At 39.0% G+C, this 21222-nt stretch overlaps 1 protein-coding gene across 13 annotated transcripts in view; it reads right to left on the reverse strand.

The window, feature by feature from the left end:
* LOC103706893 (serine/threonine-protein kinase EDR1-like) overlaps positions 1–21222 on the reverse strand; it is a 62085-nt gene that overhangs the window by 30022 nt on the left and 10841 nt on the right. For 10 of the 13 annotated variants that reach the window (XM_039125506.3, XM_088706187.2, XM_088706194.2 and 7 more), the window contains 6 exons: positions 10993–11392; positions 4576–4779; positions 2756–2947; positions 2345–2604; positions 1446–1571; positions 1089–1181 (listed from right to left, as the gene is read on the reverse strand). In XM_039125506.3, the coding sequence (XP_038981434.3) occupies positions 1089–1181; positions 1446–1571; positions 2345–2604; positions 2756–2947; positions 4576–4779; positions 10993–11241 (1124 nt within the window). In that variant the 5' untranslated portion in view covers positions 11242–11392. The remainder of the gene's footprint in view (positions 1–1088; positions 1182–1445; positions 1572–2344; positions 2605–2755; positions 2948–4575; positions 4780–10992; positions 11393–21222) is intronic. The other 3 variants (XM_088706195.2, XM_088706193.2, XM_088706189.2) reach the window with 1 other exon arrangement.

The raw sequence follows: 21222 nt of genomic DNA on the forward strand, positions 1-21222 counted from the left end.
TTACACTAATATCTTGTTTCATGTTTTTTTTTTTGTTTTTAACATCTGAAAACAAATACTATATTTTTTGCATAGCTTCACAAATTTATTGCTCCTATATTTATGGTCTACCGTGTAATTTACATAGAGTTTGTGCAAGTTTGCATAATGGAATAACAAATAGTTCTCTATCTTTCTTGGCCCCCACATAAAAATAGTTTTCTATCTTTCTTGGCACCCCTGAGATACAAGTACACTTCTGATGGCTAATCTAGATAACAATTTCTGTGCTGGCAGGACCAATTAAATATTCTTTGAAATCAGATGACCATTTTAATTGATTTCTAGAGATTGTATAGCAATGCTTGGACAGCACAAAAGTATAGAAACATGACTGTTATTTCTGTTGCTTTTTCAGAGGATGATACAGCTTTCGTAGCAAGTGTCCTCAGTAAAACTCAATGCTTGAAGGTTAATATTTTTAGCACAAGTGGTATCTCTAAAATCCAATGCCAACACCATCAAAATCTTACATAGCTCCAAGAAGCTTAATAAAACACACAGCAAGAATGCTAGTGGCCATACCAACCAGTCTTAGCACAGTTGGTTGGGTACCCACCTCTTCTAACAAGGAGGTCCAGGGTTCAAACCCTATAGGGGGCATAGCCTCCACAATTCTCGGGAAAAAAAATGCTAATGGTGATGGCTAATAAAAGGAAATGGAAAAATATTGAAATGTTCATTAACTTTTGACAACTTACCTTATCCAGAAATTTTGAATTTTTAAATGCCATGAAGGCATGTTTAAGCATTGATTTCAAAGAGGCAGAAAATCAGAGCTGCTATTTCACCCCAATAAGAAAAGTCCCCACCAATCAATGAATCTTCAATATTTTTTAAATGTTCGGTCCAACAGTCATAAACGATGCAGATTAGTTAACTTGATCATAGCTAGAGAGGATGAACTACCAACAAGCTTCGGTGAACTAGAGATAAAGATGCTAAATTACAAAGCTCAAGTTAAGTTATGAAGCCATCACTTAGAATGATATTCTAATAGACATACTTGTGTAAAAATCAAAAATTACATAAGCACGAATGGGGGAAACCTTGAACTAGCAGTGCGTTGTTGTTCAGCAACAGCTTTCCTCCGGCTGCGCCTCCAAAAAGCATTTGTGATGTTGGGTTCACTATGTGATGCACTAATAAGCCATCCAAAAAAAAAAGATATACAGAACGTATCACGGATCAAGCCCAGAAACTAAAACTTTACAATTATGAAATGCAAAAATGGACAAAATCTGTACACAAATAAGCATTGTAAGCATCATTTAAACAGTAGTAAGGAGATAGGACAAAAGGAGGAAATCAATGGTCGGACTGAAATTTGGGAACACCCCCTATCGAAACAATATTAATGAATAACACCAGCAATTACTTGTCAATTTGTTGACTAGAAATAGTACCTTAACTTTCCCTCTGTAAAAGTTGTTGACCTCAGCATGACATTGTGCAACGAATAGCCAGGTACATTTGATGATGCCTCAACTCTCCGTTGATGCAAAGAATGGATATTCTCATCTTGCTCTGGGCTGTCATATCAAGAAGAAAAAGCACTAGACTTTATACAAACATGCGGCAAAGAAACAAATGTAATGCAGTTATAATTACTCAGAGAGTATAAGTTAATGTGTAACACATCGAGAACAAAATGGCCATCTATTTAGGGGAGGGGGGAGCACAAAGAAGTGCTAAACTGACAGATCTTGAGATGTCATGAAGAACAAGTATATATTTTGTAATCACCAATATTCCATCTACATGGCCGACTTCTTACTAAGTAATTTGCTTGCTTCCATAGGCAATCAGATAAGAGATTTTAGTCCAACGACATAATTTGTTATATGAGGTAGCACATGATTTTGTAAAACATTGACTCCACTAATTCTAATTCGAACGTGCCCATCTAAAACGAATGGATTGCTCACCAACGTAAAACTTTTTTATAGGTTTCAGCTTTTCTCATAAATCTTTTCTTAAATTAATCATAGTCGATGAATGAGAAGCGCCATCAAATTGCAGACCAATTAAAAACCCAATGAAAAGTAACTGAATAGAAATTACTAACTTCCGTGTAGTGCAGCACTACAGAGGAAAAGAAAACAAAAGGAATTAGTTGATGTCACTTCAGTATTCTTAGCATGAATATCATAACAGTTCTGCCAGGTATGAAATGGTCAACCCATGGTTCATCATATGGCTCCATTAAATATTGCTGCCCCGTGAAATGGACATTGTTAACAATAAATAATAACAGAAAGGAAAACGAAATTTTTATAGAGGACCTCTAATGTCAGTTGCATACCCTTCAGCTTCAATTTTATCAGAAAATCCATATAACGGACTATTGGGTTCCAGGGGAGAATCACACGAGTCATTCTCAGCAGAGTCACTTTCCCCCGCCGCAGAAATATGGGATATAAAGATAGCCTTTGTTGAAAATGGTATTAGTTGTCCAGGAAAGCGCATAAGATCAACCAGTAATTCCACAGAATTCAGTACAACTACTACAGACATATGCTTGTACGAGTCTGCACATTCAACAGCACCATCATCTGGTAGGCCCTACAACAACACAGCAAATATTCAGATGCTAACCTTAAAGTTCATGGGGAAAAAAAAACATGTTTGGATATTATATTTCCTTCAGTCAAGTAAAACTGAATAGCAACTTATTCAGACTTATATATCTTCTGTAAAAATGATGATGGCTTACCACCATAAGTTTGCTCTCAAGACCAACAGCATCTGCAAGAACTTTAAATAGAATTGCCCGAGGTCGGCAAGATCCATGCTTTATCTGCCCCAAGAGTTGAATGCCTCTATTTTCCACTAAGTGAGAGATATCCTCTACTGCAGCTTTTGCAGGACTTAGCTCTGGATTAGGGCGTTTATAAAAGTCAAAGACCTGAATATGGAAGTAAAATATTAGCATGAGACATCTATTGGACATAAAAAGAACCTTCCACTTTAAAATGTCCAAGCACTTGCATATTTTGATTACATATTTTATGTTCATAGGTCGGGCCTTCAAACAAGTGTGCATAATTATCATGCATAAAAGTATATACATGCAGGGCAACATACATATATGTGCCTATTTCCTGTGAGCCATCGAGCCTTTCATTATACATATACATGCAGACATACAGTCCTTATTTAATACTTATACCATTCTTGATTTGCAGAGTCTTCAGGCACAGTTTTCTTTTTCTTTAAACAAAGAAAAAAGTTAGGATAAGCCTAAGCCACTTTCATTGAGAAATGGAAGAAAATACACTCTTAGGTGTAGATTTAGATGACACCAAAAGTCAAATTGTTTTCATTAACCCACAAAAACCTATGAAAAGAAGGGTCATAACAAATCATATACAAGGCACACCATACCAACAGGGTATAGTACTAGTACGTGTATATTCCCATAACAATACATGGTACAAGTATTATGCTGACTCTGACAGTGTACCATGTGTTGGTAAGGAGGTGAACCATATTGTATTGAAAGGTACCACTAACATCCCCAGAAGGAAGACTAAGACATACAATCTCACCAGTCTATCACCACAATCACCGGTGTGGGCTACCTAAAACTAAAACATTACTCCCAAATGTTTTCTAGGTTGATGGGACCCCAATCACATGCATTTGCACAAGATTTAAATCCATGTAAAGTTGTAAACAAAAAAAAAAATGTATAGAAAAATGTGCATAAAAAAGAGCAAGGAAAGAGAAACAATCAATAGCAATTGTGCTCTCCTAAATATTACCATGAAACTTCTCTCATGAAGTAAAAAATTCAATACAAGGTTGTTACTGTGGCAGGCAGTCCCTAGAGAATACTGACCATACCTAGGCACTACCCCAGTGCCTAGGCAAACTGCCCACTGTCCTAGGCAATCCATCAAAAAGAGTGAAATATACACAAAAGGTCAAAAAGCTCAGAATTAATCTTTTTCCCTCAAATAACACATATAAAAACTAAATTAACCACTATACTATAATAAAAAATAATTAATAAGAATCATAGCATATTTAGTCACATATCAATCGATGAGTGAAAAAGTGATAATAAAAGTAGTTTGTTAAAGTTAAACCTCAAAACTACAATTTGACAGGTCAGATCAGTGATAAAAACAATGATGAAAAGGGGAATTGACAGCATACAACAGGGCTGCTGACAGTTGGACAGCAATTATAGGGCTTTATGAGAGCCTCCAATTGGTGGTGCATATGGGGATGAGCAGACAACTCTGGTGGAGGACGGACCATTGACTTGTCCTCTCATCGGAAGATGAGGAAGGTGTTGGATTGGTCAGATGGAGGAAGAGATGAGGGAAGCAATAAAATTTTTCAGGTTCTGTTACTTTTAGTTCTAAATTATTTAACATAAGCACATAAATATATTTTATATTTTCAAATATGAGTCCTAATTGGTCATTACCTAGGCAGTCTCAGCTCTTTAACTTCCTTGATGGTACTTTTGACAACAAAAATTCAATCAATTGACTCATAATTCCAGTGGCAGAGAAAACTAACCAGGCCGGCAATCTTTTTAATTAGTAAAGCTGGATTTGCGTTTAATCCTTTCACTGATGCTATGCTTAACTGCTTTAACATCGAAAGCTTCTTATCCTTCTCAGCATCTACAAGAATGGCATCTGCCTTAAGTCCCTCCGCACCGAGAGAGCACAGGTCATCCAAAGATGGGATAGTATCAAAAAGTTCCTTGAGTTTCTTATCCTGCATTAATTCAGCCAATAAATGAGCATGTTTCTGCAGCTTCAGTAAATGACAGAGAATGAACAAATGACCTCCAGGTTCAGTACCATAATATATCTGAAATAACTAAAGAACAGTGACATTTTATAATCACAAGAGGTAAGAATGCAAGAACAAATTCACAATAAATAAATTTTGATATCATCGGAAAACTTAATCATACAAAGAAAACATAGGAATGGACCGAGTTGGCCACAAAATAAGATTTAAGCCATTGATCACAATATATAAAATGAGATTTTCATCTTCAGCATTAATTTAATCAATCAAAAATTATATTCACCAACTATTATATTTAGAATAAACATATATCAACAAAGTAAAGGAAGTAATAAAAGCATCAAAACAATATTTATGGTAATTCAACCCTAATATCAATTGTCTTATTTCAAACAACGTGAAGGTATATAATCAACAATGCACCTTTCCTGACTACCATATGAAGCTATGAACATTCGTGATCATTTGACAAGTGGGAGTCGATTTGGATTGTTGATTGTCTCACCTGTGAATTGAAATGAAGCCTTGGAATGGAAGCAAGGATGGAGCATAGAAATGATTAATTAATTACTAGCAACCCAGGCATATGCAATGCAAATGGAACCACAGGATGTGGGCTTGGCAGATTGCACAAAGGCTATTCCAAACCGTTTAAACTGAAATTAGTGGGAGAGAATGTGTGCCTGGTATATTGAAGAGAGAGCACTAGCAAACCATTTAAATTTGAAATTTATTGAGGGAATCAGTAACATAGAAAATAATTCATCTAGGTGGCAAACAAAAAGATAAAAAATGAAACATATTGCTTCTGATATTTTTAAAAGAGGCCTTGTTAACATGATTTTTTCAAATAATGATTTTAAAAAAATAAGGGGACTTTGTTCAGTAAATTTGACAAACAAAACATTCTCAGTCATGCTCGTCTCTTGTTTTAGAAAATAGTATAGATAGATCAATAGTTCAAAAAATAGTACTGGACACAGAAACGGAAGCAGCTCCATTATGCCAACACCATCAAAAGTACAGATCCCTAGTTATAGACCAGAGCACGTCATAGAAGATATGTCCAAATTATAAAACTGAAGGAAAAGATTCACTCATGTCTAACTCCATGTATTAGTACAACGAACAAGGAAAGGTGGAGTTATCTTCCTATTTAAAAAAATCAAAAAGATCTACCTTGCGCGACCATATACATGACCAGATGATAATGGACTTGAAAATGGCATACTTGCTTATAAAAGTATTCAGGACTACATGTTACAAAATTGAGCGAACCTTTATCCTCTAGTTTATTATTTGAGATAGATAGCACATTTAAATTTTTTGAGCTGTATGACTGAGGAATATGACTTGTCGAAAATTAGTTTATGATGTATCCATGGGTGCCCATGCATGCAGCTATCCAGCACAGGGCATAATGATGTGATTCATCAAACACTGAACAATGGCTCTTTGGTGTGGGTTCATTGAGTATAAGCACCAGACTTTAGCAGAGGAAAACATGGTAATCTATTATATATAATATATAACACAGTACACATACATGTAGTATGTATTCCTTTTACGTATGCATCTACAACAAAATGTATATTGAATATGGACATCTATGCATTTCGTGTATTCTCTTGTTAGTGATGTGCAGGTCCTTGTGGGCAATGATAGGTAAAATATTTGGCTCTGTATCCCATTAGGAATAATGAACTAAATTTCAACACTTTCTCCTCCATGTTGTTGGGACCAGAACATAAGTCATTCGGGGAACTCATGTGTAAGTCCTTGAGAAAGAGATTGAGTTCGGGATGTATATTTCTTTGGACTAAATTACCATGATAAGTCCATTATTCATCAAACTTTTTTACTAGAAAATCACAAATTGCTTATTGTTCACTAATCAGTAGCTTAAAGATTCAACCAAATTGACTATACTCCAGGGCTATTATGTGGTTCTAAAGAAAATTCCATCCATAATTTTTGTTACGTTCCTCAGACCATCTATGGTCTCAAACATTCTCCTGCCTAGTTTTCAACAAGCATATATGACACAGCATGGAGGCCTAGCACAAACTTCAGAGCAACATAGCAGAAGACTAGCAAACGAAAACCCAATAATTGTATAAACTAGAAACAAATATTAGGAGATCTAGGATTGTTTCAACTCAACTCAACTGAGCCTTAATCCCAAACTACTTGGGGTTGGCTACATGAAACCTTTTCCTCCATTCCGCTATAAAAGATGTTATGTGCCAAGGCAAGAGTCCAAAGTTCATGCCAGACCAAACTAATAAACAAACGGAGAAACCTAAAAAGTTGTGGTAATCCATTGATAAATATAGCCATCAACTTTTTAAAATCCAATACCTATCACGTTCTTTACGCTCAAACATGATGCAAAATATTCGCGACTGGCACGAAAGGCTGCCGGAAGCTCTATGGGCCTACGGGACACGCTCCGCCCTATCCATGCAAAGCTCGGCAACAACCCTATTTCTCTTTCATTGCCTAGCTAACCAATTCCGCTTTTCTGTCCCATTGACAATCGTCCTGGGTGCCTGGGTAGCCAAGGCAGCCATCAAGTTCAATATTAAGTCAATCAAAGAGCAACTCCAATACAAAATTGAACTAAAAGAACCTTTTTATTGCTTCCATCATAAAGATTTTTCCAATAGCCATCAACAGAATCTGTTCTGTCAATGACTCATGCTTGCCTAAAAGACTCATGCTCCACATGCCCATAGAAATTTATTAGATGCTCAAGCTGGATGCTGATTAAGAAATCCTTTTTCTTGCTACCTAAAGCTTGTTTCCAGTTTAGTTTATCTCATAATCTACTAGCTAGTTGCTGTGCATGCGGTCAATTAGTACAATAGCTTCTCACCATCTCAGGGGAGATACTGTGCCCCAATATCATCCCCAAGATCAACCAATGCACTCCCACAATGCACTTAGAGGCAAGGTCTTAAATCCCTTGAGACAGGGGTGTCTTAGTTTCTCCATTGAACGGGATGCTCCACTGCCCCACCCCGTCTGGCGGTCCCGATCAAACATCCTAGTAGATATCCTCCGTCTCTCTCTCCTTCTTTCAGTATCTCTCCCCTTTTTTTATCATCCCTTTCTCTTTTGTCCTTTTTCTTCTTCTTTCTCTTTCCTTTCTTCTTTCTTTCCTTTTTCCTTTCCCTTCCCTTCTTTCTTTCCTTTTTCTTCTTCTTTTTTCTTTCACCTTTTCCTTTTTTTTCATATTTCCTTCCTTTCTTTCATTTTCTTCTTCTCTCCCTGCGTGGATTGGTTTCGGAGTCCCGACCCCATCCTAGTACCATTTTCTCACACAACCGGGCCGAGACGATTGTTGTCCCGCCAGGACTTAAAACCTTGCTTAGGGTGCGGTGCAACTCAGGTTGGGCCCACTTTGAAGCAGATTAGCCCAACTCCTTCATTGGGTCATGTAAGGCCAGGGTCCCATGACCTTGGGCCAGGCTTGCACTCATGCTCAAAAATCCCAATTTAACCCAAACTCAGTTAGGTTATGGTTGAGCTTGAACCCAACCCAACCCAACCCAACCTAACCTAACCCAATATATAAATATTTTATATTTATGTTTTAGATAAAATGCTTATATATTACATTTAACCACATCTTTAGCCTTATTGAATTTTAGAATTGCATAAGTGCACCAAAATAAGATCCCAACCATTTAATGCTAAGATGTCTGAAACTTCTCCTTGATCTTAAATTACCTATACCACCTGATCTAGTCCAATCAACCCAACCCCACTCCACATTAACCTAATCTGACCTAGATTTAATTTAGCTTAAGTGTTGGGACTAGATTGATAATTCACAAGGCAGTGTTGAGTTGCATTAGCATTGGTAGATCGAGTTGGGTTACATTAGGGTTAGCCCCAACCAATCCAACCTCCTAAGTTGCAACCCTATTTGCACCCATCATTCTTTCTAACACTTTCCATGTCTTACCTCATAAATAGATTCATGACATTGCCCTTGATCAACTTCGATTGCAAGCTATATGATGTTAGTTGGCTTATAATACTAGTCATCATCACTCCAAGCTAGATGCTGTCTTATGCAGAGATGGTTTTCTTTTAGAAGAGTAAGGAGCAGCATATTGCTTTGAGATCAACTGATTAATGATGGTTACACTACTATTGATGTACGACCACACCCAGAACCCCAAATTGGGACAGTAATAGACTAGTTATATCACCATTAGTGTCATTTTGATTGCCTCGTTTGCCTTACCTCAGCATTCTCCTCTCCTTACAAATACATCACCACCTCTTTCTTGTCTTTTTCTTCTTTTTTTTTTTTTGAGCGTGAAAGGGAGAAAGGGAAGATCCACCTAGCTAAAATATCCAAGTCCAGATACTTTGAGATGCATCACCACCCAAGACTCAAAACACAAAACCTGCTCTAAGGAGAGGAGGGGTGTCGATACTACAGCCACGCAAACAATGCACATTACATCCCCAATTTAAAGCTCATACGCTCTTTAATGGACAACACTTATTGCTAACCTGAGCTCCTTTGCTATATGCATGAATGGTATTAATATGATGAATGACTTTGTTTAGAGCTTGCAAAGATACGTGAATGATTGCCTACATGTTTTACATGATCATTCTTTAAATCATGGCAATGAATATATTAAGTAAATACCCTCATTTATGTACATAAATTTGGCTATAGATAGCATATTAGACAATAGACATTATTGAATCTCTCCAACACTTAGTTCTAGAAACAACTTAATAAAATTGATTTAAGTGATTAATTTGTAATGTATAATCATCTATGATTTATGGTCATACAATGATCTATTAAACTGCTAGTTAAGGTATTTTTGTTAGCATCATGTTCTTGACTATAAGCAATAATAATTCCATTTTTTATGGAATGCATTAAGTTATTGTTAGCATCATGCATGATCTTGACGGAGATGATGTAAAGCTCTTTAATATAATAATAAAATTTAAAAATCAAAAGCATGTGCATGTTCTTGACTATAAAGCCATAAAACAAATCAAAGAGGATTGGCTTCACATAAGATAGTGTATCTATTATCCACATCAGCGCGAGCTAGAACTTTGCAGCATGGAATGCCGTACCGGCCGGTACCGGCCGGTCCGGGCCGGTACGTACCGGTCCGGTCCTAGATCGGTACCGGAACCACTAAAAAACCGGTATTTCCCGATTTTTTAGCCGAACCGGCCGGTACGGAGCCCGTACCGGCCGGTACCGGCCTCGTACCGATGCGAACCGGCCGGTTCGCACCGGTACGATTTTTTTTTTTTAAGAACCACGGCCGGTTCGCACCGGTACGATTTTTTTTTTAAAGAACCACAGCGCCTCGCGCTGTGGTTTTTGAAACCACCGCGTACCGGCCGGTACATACCGGACCGGTACCGTACCGGTCCGGCCGGCCACCGGTATGCCGACCGGTACCGGTACGGCGGACCTTGCTTTGCAGTATGAGGTATTATTGTGGTAGACAAATTGAGTCGGCTAAAAGAAATAATAATATCACAATAAACCTAAGAGGGAAGGCATAATCCGCCAAGCCCAATTTAAGCCAACCAACACTTTTAAAAAAAAAAAAGTTTGAATTGTGATTCACAAGAGGTTGCCTTCTCATTTTCAATATTACATTGGTTGTCATGATACAACTTATTTGTAGTAACAATTTCATTTGATTTCATTGGCACAGTGACCATAAAAGGGGTTATTGGAAGTTTTAGAAATAAACACAAGAACAGTTGTTGAATGTGTGGACATTTATTATAATAATCAAAAGAGAACTTATATATGAACAAGAAAAGACCCAAGTTATGTTATAGCAATGACCAATGTAGCAAAAAAGTTATGCATGTATACTTGTATATTTGAAAGATGGAAGAACAATTTCTAGAGCAAAGATTGAGAGTACTTCATTTAAAAGACATCACATAAAGCATCAAAGAATTTCGTGGATGTTATGTAAATAACATAGAAGATTACAGAATTACTAGTTAAAAACAAGCACCTGCAATACCACTTAAAATTTCTCAAACGACCCAGCCCAGACAAGGACTATATAGTATACAAATGAAAATAAAATTGTCAATAGTTATAGGCCCATGACAGTGACAATATGTGACCTAATAATTTATTCTGCTCACCGGAATGATAGAATAAAAACCATTGGGTATTTGTGCAGAAAAAGTCCCAGTGGACCACAATATCTGAGAAGCAGACTGAGATGAGTGTTCAGTTCTTCCTGCCAAGCATGCAGACACTCTATCAGTCAAAGTCTCTTCTCGCGGAGCCAAAGAGACAGCCTGTAACTTCTCCACAAAATCTGAGGTCCACCAAGCGGCATTAGAAGTCCTTGGATCAGATTGCCCTGCGTCACCCGGTTTCTCCTTCATTTTTCAAAGATCTGAAGTATAAAATCATCTTGCCCCACTTCTCACCCCATGAAAAAAAATCTAGTATCTACAAAAATATTTTAGACCACATCCAATAGGCCTAGAAATTTCTTGTTACTTTATTTATTACATCAACATAATGTAATGATCTCTGCAAAACAGGAGAGTTACAAAAAGAGAGAATTGGTTAGGTGGTACAAGAACTAAATAAAAAGTTCCAAGTAAGATAATTAGACATAAGACAAAATATTTATCTTACAAATTCTTTCTTAAACACACAAAAACCTTCATAACAAAGCTGAATAAACAAAATAGAAGAACATTCATGCATGGAAGTATCTATGGCCTTGCATAGCCAAAAATGATATGTTACAAAACCCAAGCCTTTAACTGAATTTGAGATAATAATGTTGATGAGATTAGCTGGATGTGCAGTACTCATTATGTAATAAGCAGGAAACAAAAACTTACCTGGCATGCTTAATAGTCCATTCCAATACAAACAAATGATGGATGGCATCCAATGAGTGACTAAAATTTTTTATTGTGCAGAACAATTCTTTCATCAATTTTTAATTACCAATAACCAATCTACTAATAATCTAAAACTTAATGCACTTTTAAGCATGCAAAAGGCAAAATGTGCATTCAAGCATGTTACACATAAAAAAGAACATGCACAAGGCTCTTGCTACTGCAGGGTCTGCGGAGGGTTAGATTTTCGTAGTCTTATCCCCGCATGAGGAGAGGTTGTTTCCATGTTTTGAACTCATGACACCCAGGTTGCAATCTTATCGTAACGCCAATGACTGCCCTCTTTGGGCATTTTACACATGCTAGATGAAAAAATGATGAAAGATAGGCAAGAAGGAAGTAGAATCAATATTAGATGGTATCAAAAGACAATGAATGAGCCATAGAAAATGAAAAGACAGATAATCTGTGGTGGCCCAGATTTTTGACATGGAATGCAGTTAATGATATTAATCAACATTCAGAGAAGGGAAGGAGGGAAGGAGGGAAGGAGGGAGGGAGGGAGGGATGGAGGGGGAGGCGGAGAGAAGAGAGGGAGAGAGAAGAAGAAGAAGAAGAAGAAGAAGAAGAAGAAAACTTTTTGATGTGACAAGTAAATATCCCTGAGACATTCAAATGGAAATCAAGTTTTGATGCTTATCTGAATGAATCAACAACATAGCAAGGAAACAATGGTCATCATGACATATATCCACACAGAAATGCCCCATTGGATTGTTTTCGCAAACTCCAGCACAAGCTCAACTTCCAGCCCTACCGTACCCAAGGGAACACAAAGTTGTCAGTGCATGCGAGATCCCAAAATTGGCATGAAGACTCTTTGATTACAGAAGTTTCCTCTTTTGTCGGACTGCAACCACTACAAATGGCTTGGTCACGGAGTTTTAATCAAGTGGTGCCACAAGTTTAAAAATATGTTCAGGATTTTACAGTACTCCTATGGAAGATGACAATAAGTTATTGACAATTAATAGTTTTGGGCATGGACTGCCGTACCGGCCGGTACATACCGGTCCGGCCCTAGACCGGTACCGGATCTGCATGGAATCCAGTACCAGGTTGTCTTTTTAGCAGAACCGACCGGTACGTGCTCCGTACCGGTCGGTACCGGCTGGTACCGGCCTCGTACCGGTGCGAACCGGCCGGTACGTATTTTTTTTAAAGAACCACAGCGCCTCACGCTGTGGTTTTTGAAACTACTGCGCGGCGCATGGTTTCACAAAGAAGTGGCCCGACTAGCCACTTCTTTTATAAAAAAAAAAGTTCTGGCCTTTTGGCCATAGCTTTTTTGATGGAAAAGAAAGAAGTGGCCGAGAGCCACTTCTTTTTTTTTGTTTTTTTTTTAAAAAAAAGAAGTGGCCTCTCGGCGACTTCTGCTTCTTTTCAAAAGCAACAGAAGTGGCCGCTGCTTTTCAAAATGGATCTTGATGGCCGAGAGAGATTATGGTTCTGCGCCTCGGCCTCACTCGTTTGGTTATAAAAACCGAACGAGAGCATTCAATTCAAACTTCAGAGTAACTCAAATTCAATGAGCCTCTGAGAAGTAATCAGAGAAGGAAAAATTTGAGAGATAGCCCACAAATTCAGGAGGAGGTCCTGCCCAAAAAATCCAGCGGAGACTATTTAAGGTGCGGTTTTTTTTCCTACGTTATTTCATTAATTTTGTTAATAAATGACTTAAAAAATAGTTTATAAGTTACATAAAAAATAAGATCATGTGAAAATTTACTTCATTAGCTTAATTTTTTAATATGTTGTACATATATGATAGAAATGGAGCCATCAAGCAAAACGAACCCTACAAAGCGTGATATTGGCTGGTCTTATGGGCGAAGACTTGAAAGAGAGGGGCAACGGCACCAGTTTCAATGCAACTTTTGCGATAAGATTTTCAAGAGAAGAGGGATAACCAGGTTGAAGCAACACTTAGCCGGAAATTCCGGTGAGGTTGCTACGTGCCCGAATTGTCTTGGCGAGATTCAAGTGCTGATGAGGCAGAATCTCGTTGAGGTCAAAAAAGCTGTTGCCCAAGGTGACAATCCAAGAGGGGAGGGTGAATTGGTTTCTCTAAATTTTTACTATCTTAATTGAGTCAATTGATGAGTAAGTGAAGTTAAAACAATACACAACGCAAACACACAAGAAGTATAGTGGTTCGGTGCTCTCCCAAGCACCTACGTCCACTCTCCAAACGACCCCTTGGGAATTCACTATAATCCCGCGGATTGCAGTTGGATTATTTTCCGGGCTCACAATCCAAAAACTTTTACACTTTGGTTTTCCGAGATCACCAAGAACCTATGTTGGTTTTACGGGCTCACCAACGAACCTTCACAATTGGTTTTACAGGTTCACCAACAAACCTACACTGTTGGTTTTACAGGCTCACCAACAAACCTTTACAAGGTGATTAAAAAGAAGAAGAAAGTTGAAACTCCTAGATGAGCAAATATAACAATTATAAGCTACAAAGAAGAGTTTAGAATATAGTTGTTGCTGGAAATTGGACCCGGGGGCGGCCGCGAACCGAGGAGGAGAAGCTCCGGCGAATATTGGCGGGCGGCGATCCGTCGGCGAGCGGCGTACCGAGGAGGAGGAGCTCCGGCGAACAGTGGCGGGCGGCGATCCGTCGGCGAGCGGCGTCCTCCGTGGGGGGCCTGCAAAAAGCCGGTGGTCGGACTTTTCCGGCGCCGGCCCTCCGATGCCTAAGTCAGAGGGGGGCTTAATTTTGGAGAAGAGAGAGGGACTGTATGTGAAGTCCGAAAAATTCCCTTGGGAGGAAGAAGCCTCCAGCCCCCTTTTTAGAGGGAGAAGCTCCCCTTTTATAGGGAGAGTGGCAGGGTTACCTGTGATGTGACTGGGCGAATTAATGGGTTACCGTCACGATTGGACGTGGGCGTGGAAGTAATGAGTTGCCGTGGATGGCCCGTTCCCATCATGGAAGGAGATGGCGTGCAGCCAGAGCTTGCTTGAGGCGCACAGTGCAGTACATTCTTGGGAATGATGAGGCGTTGACAGTCGTAGCAGAGTATGGTTCCTGATTAATATGTCGTGGCGTGGCCGGCAAGTAAAACATGGTGCGGTAAGGCTGCTGCAGGGCATGGCCGCAGCATATAGATAACAAGGCCGGCCTTCTGAGGTCAGCTCGGCCTTCTGGTCTCGTCCTGCTGGTCTTAGCCTTCTGTGCTCGGCCTGCTGTGCTCGGCCTTCTGGTCTCGGCCTGCTGAGCTCGGCCTTCTGAGCTCGGCAGCCTTCTGGTCTCGGCCTGCTGAGCTCGGCCTTCCGAGCTCGGCAGCCTTCTGAGCTCGGCCTTCTGTGCTCGGCAGCATTCTGAGCTCGGCTTGCATGAGCTCGGCTCGGCTTTCTGAGCTCGGCCTGCATGATGAGCTCGGCAGCCTTCTGAGCTCGGCTTGCATGAGCTCGGCTCGGCTTTTTGAGCTCGGCCTGCATGATGAGCTCGGCCTGCATGATGAGCTCGGCTCGGCCTTCTGAGCTCGGCCTGCATGATGAACTCAGGCTTGTTGTCAGATTTGGGTGCTTTAATTGTACGTGTGGGGTGGTCTATTTTTTTCCCCAACAATAGTTATCACTTGATGAGACTTCTCTCTTCTTTGTCAAGAATGCTTCACTCTTCAAGGGTTGATGGAGCTCTTAATGTTCCTTAGAATCTGCTCTACCACTTTCTTTTGACTCTTTGAGTGAAGCACTTGGATGAAGAAAATTAGGGCTCTTGTCTTTCTTGTGTGAGCTTTGATATTTTGCAAAAGGATGCTTTCTCTAATGAATAGTGTCACTTTAAATAGTTTTCCTCATCCATTGGACACCCTCCATTGGTTAGATTTCAAAAACTAGCTGTTACTTGCTGTTGAGAGGACAAAAAGTACTTCTGCAGAACTAGCCGTTATGCTTCTGCCCGTGCTGGGGTCGACCCAAACTTTTTTGGGGTCGACTCAAACTACTGTTCATCAGACTTGGGGTCGACTCAACTTTCACTGGGGTCGACCCAACTTTCACTGGGGTCGACTCCTGCTACATTGGGGTCGGCCCTCTCAGGAAACACAGAACCTTACATTTCAGCCGGTTTTCACTTGGGTCGACTCAACACTTTTGGGGATCAATTCAAGGTACAGTGGGGTCGACTCAAGTTCCATTCGGGTCGACCCTCTCAGGGATTCCAGAGAGACAGTATTGAACGACACAGCCTTGGGGTCGACTCATGTTCAGTTGGGGTCGACTCCATTGAGGTCGACTCAAGCATTCCTGGGGTCGACTCAATCTGGGGTCGACTCAAGGAAGGTTGGGGTCGGCCCTCTCAGTAAATTTTAGAGACTTATTTTCTTGAGGCTTGAAGATGGGGTCGACTCAAGCAAGCTTGGGGTCGACTCAACTACTGTTCATCCGTGCCATTTTTGCAGAAGTGTGCTTGATGGTTCCATGATGTGCCGGGGTCGACTCCACCAATCTTGGGGTCGACTCATTCCACACTTTGCTGCAACTTAAGGATTCATCCATACAATCCATGAAATATACTTCAAGCAATTTTGAATGTATGCCATGGTAGTGCTACATACTCTTAACAATGAAAATTACTATTGTTCCCTTAAGAGTACGTTTCACTTAAAACTTTGTCGAATTAGAATTTAGAATTCACTATCCCTTTTCTATCGCAAATTTTATCTCATTATTAATCATTGAAATACATCTTGATCTCATTCTTCTATTGTACCGAGAGTGACGAACTCAATAATGATGTATCATGTTAACTTGTAGTATTTAATTAGATATTTTCTCAATGGTTGTGTTAATCATCAAAATACCACTATCATCCTCAATCTTCCCCTTTTTGATGATTACAAAATATTGAGTATGAGCAGATTGATACTTATCTTAAAATTAGTTTTAGAAGAGCTCAAGTTGCTGAATTTCAGCTTTTCAAATTTGAGAGTGAAGTCTCCCCCTTTTTCATCCAAATATTGCCAATTTGAACTTTTGATTTTCTCCCCCTTTCTTTTATATTTGGTTAAAGATAAAACTTCAAAAATTTGAGATAAAGCAAGAGTTTCAGGTTATGTATTGAGGTATAAGAGGTATGTGCCAAATTCTGAAATTTGATTAAATGTTTAGACTTTAACATTTTCATTGTTACATATCGCTCCACCTTAAGTGTATATTATCTCCTATTATAATTTTCAAACTTGTTTGTCAACTTATTGCAACTTCTTTCTTTCCTTACTTCTCCCCCTTTTTGTTATCATCAAATAGGTGCATGGCAATAGATAAGTAGATGCAGTAAATAATAAACAGTCAAGTTTCATTGATCAAAATGGAACATTATAGTACATTAATGTCAAAAATATAATGTTATTCAATCAAAGTGCAAAGTACATCAACAAGGCAAAATACATATGAGAGCTAGATAAATCCTAGGCACTAATCATAATGCTAACACCAGCCTAGGGGGTATCTAAGGGCTGTGATCTAGTCCTCATCCTCCTAGTATAAGTGGCGAGGGGAGGTCGAGCCTCGCTGAGCTGGATGACTCTGTGCCGAAACCTCCGACTCAGCTGCTTGGGGCACAGATGGACCATGAGCCTCTCTCTCTCCCCGTAATGCTCCTACCTGCTCTCTGAGATCGCTAATCTCAGCAGTCATAATGTCCATCCTGCCCGTCAATCCGTTAGAGAGAGTCCTCACCTGAGCTGACACAAGCTCAGTCATTCTACTCCAAAACTCCTCTGTGCACCCCGTGGATACGGATGACGATGGGCCAGCCTCTAAAGGTGCCGTAGGATGATCCTCAGGTACCTCAGCCTCAGGGATGGGGTCTCCAACCTCTGGTGCATCACCCTCTGGTGCATGTATCCCTGCTCCTCCACGCACCCACTGCCCGTTCACCTTCTCATAACCCATGCGAACTAGGGACCGTGCAGTGTAAGTGTCGGTAATAATAGATGCCTGGAGATCTCTCCCTCCACTGATATGTCATGCTGTCGGAAGACCAGGGTGAGTATCATACCATAGGGCAGGGAGACTCTCGACTTGCATATAGCCTCTCTCATCTGCCTGATCATCATAGCTGGGAGGTTCAGAGGAATGCCCTGAATAACGTGCTCCATAATGACCAAATCTCTCTCAGATATATGAAGGGGAAGGAGGTGGAGGAGGCTCAACACGTGTCTCACCTTGTGGAGGAACTGTAGATGAATCTCTAGCATGTCTATCTACAATGGTTGGGCGTGAGACTCTTCCGGATCTCATAGCAATGGCTCGTTTGGGTCCCATTTTCACCAAATCATTCCTTAGGTCTTGATTTAACAGCGTAGAGAAGCAATCTAGCACTGTTTGGAGATGATTGGAAGGGATTAGAAAGTTAAAAAATAGGATTTTAGGAAGAGGACAAGATACAGTGCCCTAAAATAGCTCACGGGTCCCTCTTTTAAAAACAAGGTCCCGCCGTTGGGTCGACCCCAGATTTTTCTTGGGTCGACTCAACGTGGGGTCGACCCCATTCTGGCTCGGGTCGGCCCCAGTTCAGAAAATTTTCTTTCTCTTCCTTTCTTTTTAAAAATTCTTCCTTTCCTCCAATCCTTACAAATTCTTTATGGGACAATGATACATGAGTAAGAAATCTATAGATGACTAGTTTGACTAATGTTTCATGGGTTTTTCGAAATAGGAGGAGAGTATCATGAGATAACTTGTTCCTTTTTATATCTCCTCAATCAAAAGGATCACATATGCCTAATTCCCTCCTAAGCATGCAAAATCTATCTTCACTTAAAGATTTTGTGAATATGTCAGCTAATTGTTTCTCAGTACATACATGCTCAATACATATGTTCCCATTTTGCACATGATCTCTAATGAAATGATATCTTATTTCAATGTGTTTGGCTTTAGAGTGCTGAACCGGATTTTTAGTAAGGTTAATGGCACTACTGTTATCACACTTTATAAGAATGTTGTCTAGTTTAATTTCATAGTCCTCTAGTTGTTGCTTGAGCCATAGTACTTGAGCACGGCAACTCCCGGCAGCTATATATTCGGCCTCAGCCGTTGACAATGCTACCAAATTCTGTTTTTTGCTAAACCATGATACTAAGTTATTTCCTAAAAATTGACATGTTCCACTAGTGCTCTTCCTATCTAATTTGCAACCAGCAAAATCTGCATCAGAATATGCAAGTAAATCTAGATAGGAGTCTCTAGAGTACCATAAACCTATGTTTGTGGTTGCTCTCAAATATCTAAGGATTCTTTTGACAGCACTTAGATGTGACTCCTTAGGATCTGATTGGTATCTAGCACATATTCCCACACTAAACACTATGTCTGGCCTACTAGCAGTAAGGTAAAGCAAAGATCCAATTAATCCTCTATAAAGCTTTATATCTATACTTTTTCCTTTTTCATCTTTGTCTAGCTTACTAGTGGGATTCATTGGGGTGCCTATTCCCTTGTGATTTTCATTCCCAAACTTCTTTAATATTTTCTTTGTGTACTTAGTTTGATGAATAAAGATACCTTCCTTAGTTTGCTTGATTTGTAATCCGAGAAAGAAATTTAGTTCTCCTATCATACTCATCTCGAATTCTCCTTACATTAATTTAGCAAACTCTTTGCAAAGATTATCATTAGTGGCACCAAAGATTATGTCATCTACGTATATTTGTACTACTAGCAGGTTTTTGTTTTTTCTTTTGAGAAAAAGTGTTTTATCTATATTTCCTCTACTGAAATCATTATTCAGTAGAAATTTGCTTAGTCAATCATACCAAGCCCTAGGTGCTTGTTTCAATCCATATAATGCCTCATGTAATCTAAACACATGATTTGGCAATTCATGATTCTCAAAACTAGGAGATTGCTCTACATATACTTCTTCCTCTATAAAATCGTTTAAGAAAGCACTTCTTACATCCATTTGATACAATTTGAAATCCATGAAGCATGCAAAAGCTAGAAGTAATCTAATAGCTTCTAATCTGGCCACGGGAGCAAATGTTTCCTCAAAATCTATCCCTTCTTCTTGATTGTATCCCTTAGCTACAAGTCTAGCTTTATTTCTTATGACTACCCCATTTCATCTAATTTATTTCTAAAGATCCATTTTGTTCCAATTACAGAGTTATGCTTTGGTCTCTCAGTTAAAGTCCATACATTACTTTTTTTGAATTGATTTAATTCTTCTTGCATAGCATTTATCCAATTTATGTCTTTTTCAGCTTTTTCATTAATCTTAGGTTCTAATTGTGAAACAAAAGCAAGATAGTCATTTAAATTTCTAAGAGAGGATCTAGTTCTTACCCGTTGAGATAGATCACCAATGATTAAGTCTTTATGGTGTCCATGTGCATACCTCCATTCCTTTGGCAAGTCTTGAGATTGTGGTGGCACGCGATCCTTTTTTTTGCTTGATTTGGCACGTCATCAAGATTCAATTTTTCAAAATCAATAATTCCTGCATCATCAAGAGTATTTTCTCTCCTAGGAGACTCACTATCAGACTCATCAAAAATGATATTAATTGACTCTTCAACTACAAGAGTTCTTTTGTTGAATATTCTATATGCCCTGCTAGATGTAGAGTATCCTAAGAAGATGCCTTCATCTGACTTGACATCAAATTTACTTAGATCCTCCTTGCCATTGTTTAAAATGAAACATCTACATCCAAATACTCTAAGATATTTAGCAGTTAGTTTCTTATTCTTCCAAAGTTCATAAGGAGTTTTCTTAGTTATAGGTCGTATTAAAACCCGATTTAGAATATGGCAAGCAGTATTTATAGCTTCAGCCCAAAAGTACTTTGGAAGATTTGACTCGCACAACATTGTGCGTGCCATTTCTGCCAAGGTCCTATTTTTTCTTTCAACAACCCCATTTTGTTGAGGCGTTCTAGGTGCTGAAAATTGATGTGAGATACCATTTTCATTACAAAATTCTTCAAAGTGTTGATTTTCAAATTCAGTTCCATGATCAATTCGAATTGCTATTAAGGTGAGTTTCTTTTCAGTTATGATATTTTTATAATATTTCAAGAATGCTGAAAATGCTTCATTCTTATGTGTAAGAAATGAAACCCATGTATATCTTGAAAAATCATCTACTATAACTAGTCCATACTTCTTCCCTCCTAGACTCGCGGTTCTAATGGGTCCAAATAGATCCATGTGTATGAGTTCAAAAGGCCTAGTGGTTGATAATATATTCTTTGATTTGAAGGATGATTTTGTTTGCTTTCCTAATGAGCATTGACCACAGATTTTGTCCTTTTCAAAGATCAATTTTGGCACATCCTTTATCAAATCCTTCTTGACTAGTTTTGATATTAAGTCCATACTAGCATGTCCTAGTCTACGATGCCAAAGCCAACTTGTTTCATTTTTCCTTTCTTCATTAGTAATTAAACATAATCCGTTTTTCTTGCCTAACTCATGAAGATCT

The sequence above is a fragment of the Phoenix dactylifera genome, chromosome 1 (genome assembly GCF_051530095.1).
Source record: "Phoenix dactylifera cultivar Ajwa chromosome 1, Ajwa_hap1_PhDact_Kaust_v1.1, whole genome shotgun sequence".
NCBI lineage: Eukaryota > Viridiplantae > Streptophyta > Magnoliopsida > Arecales > Arecaceae > Phoenix > Phoenix dactylifera.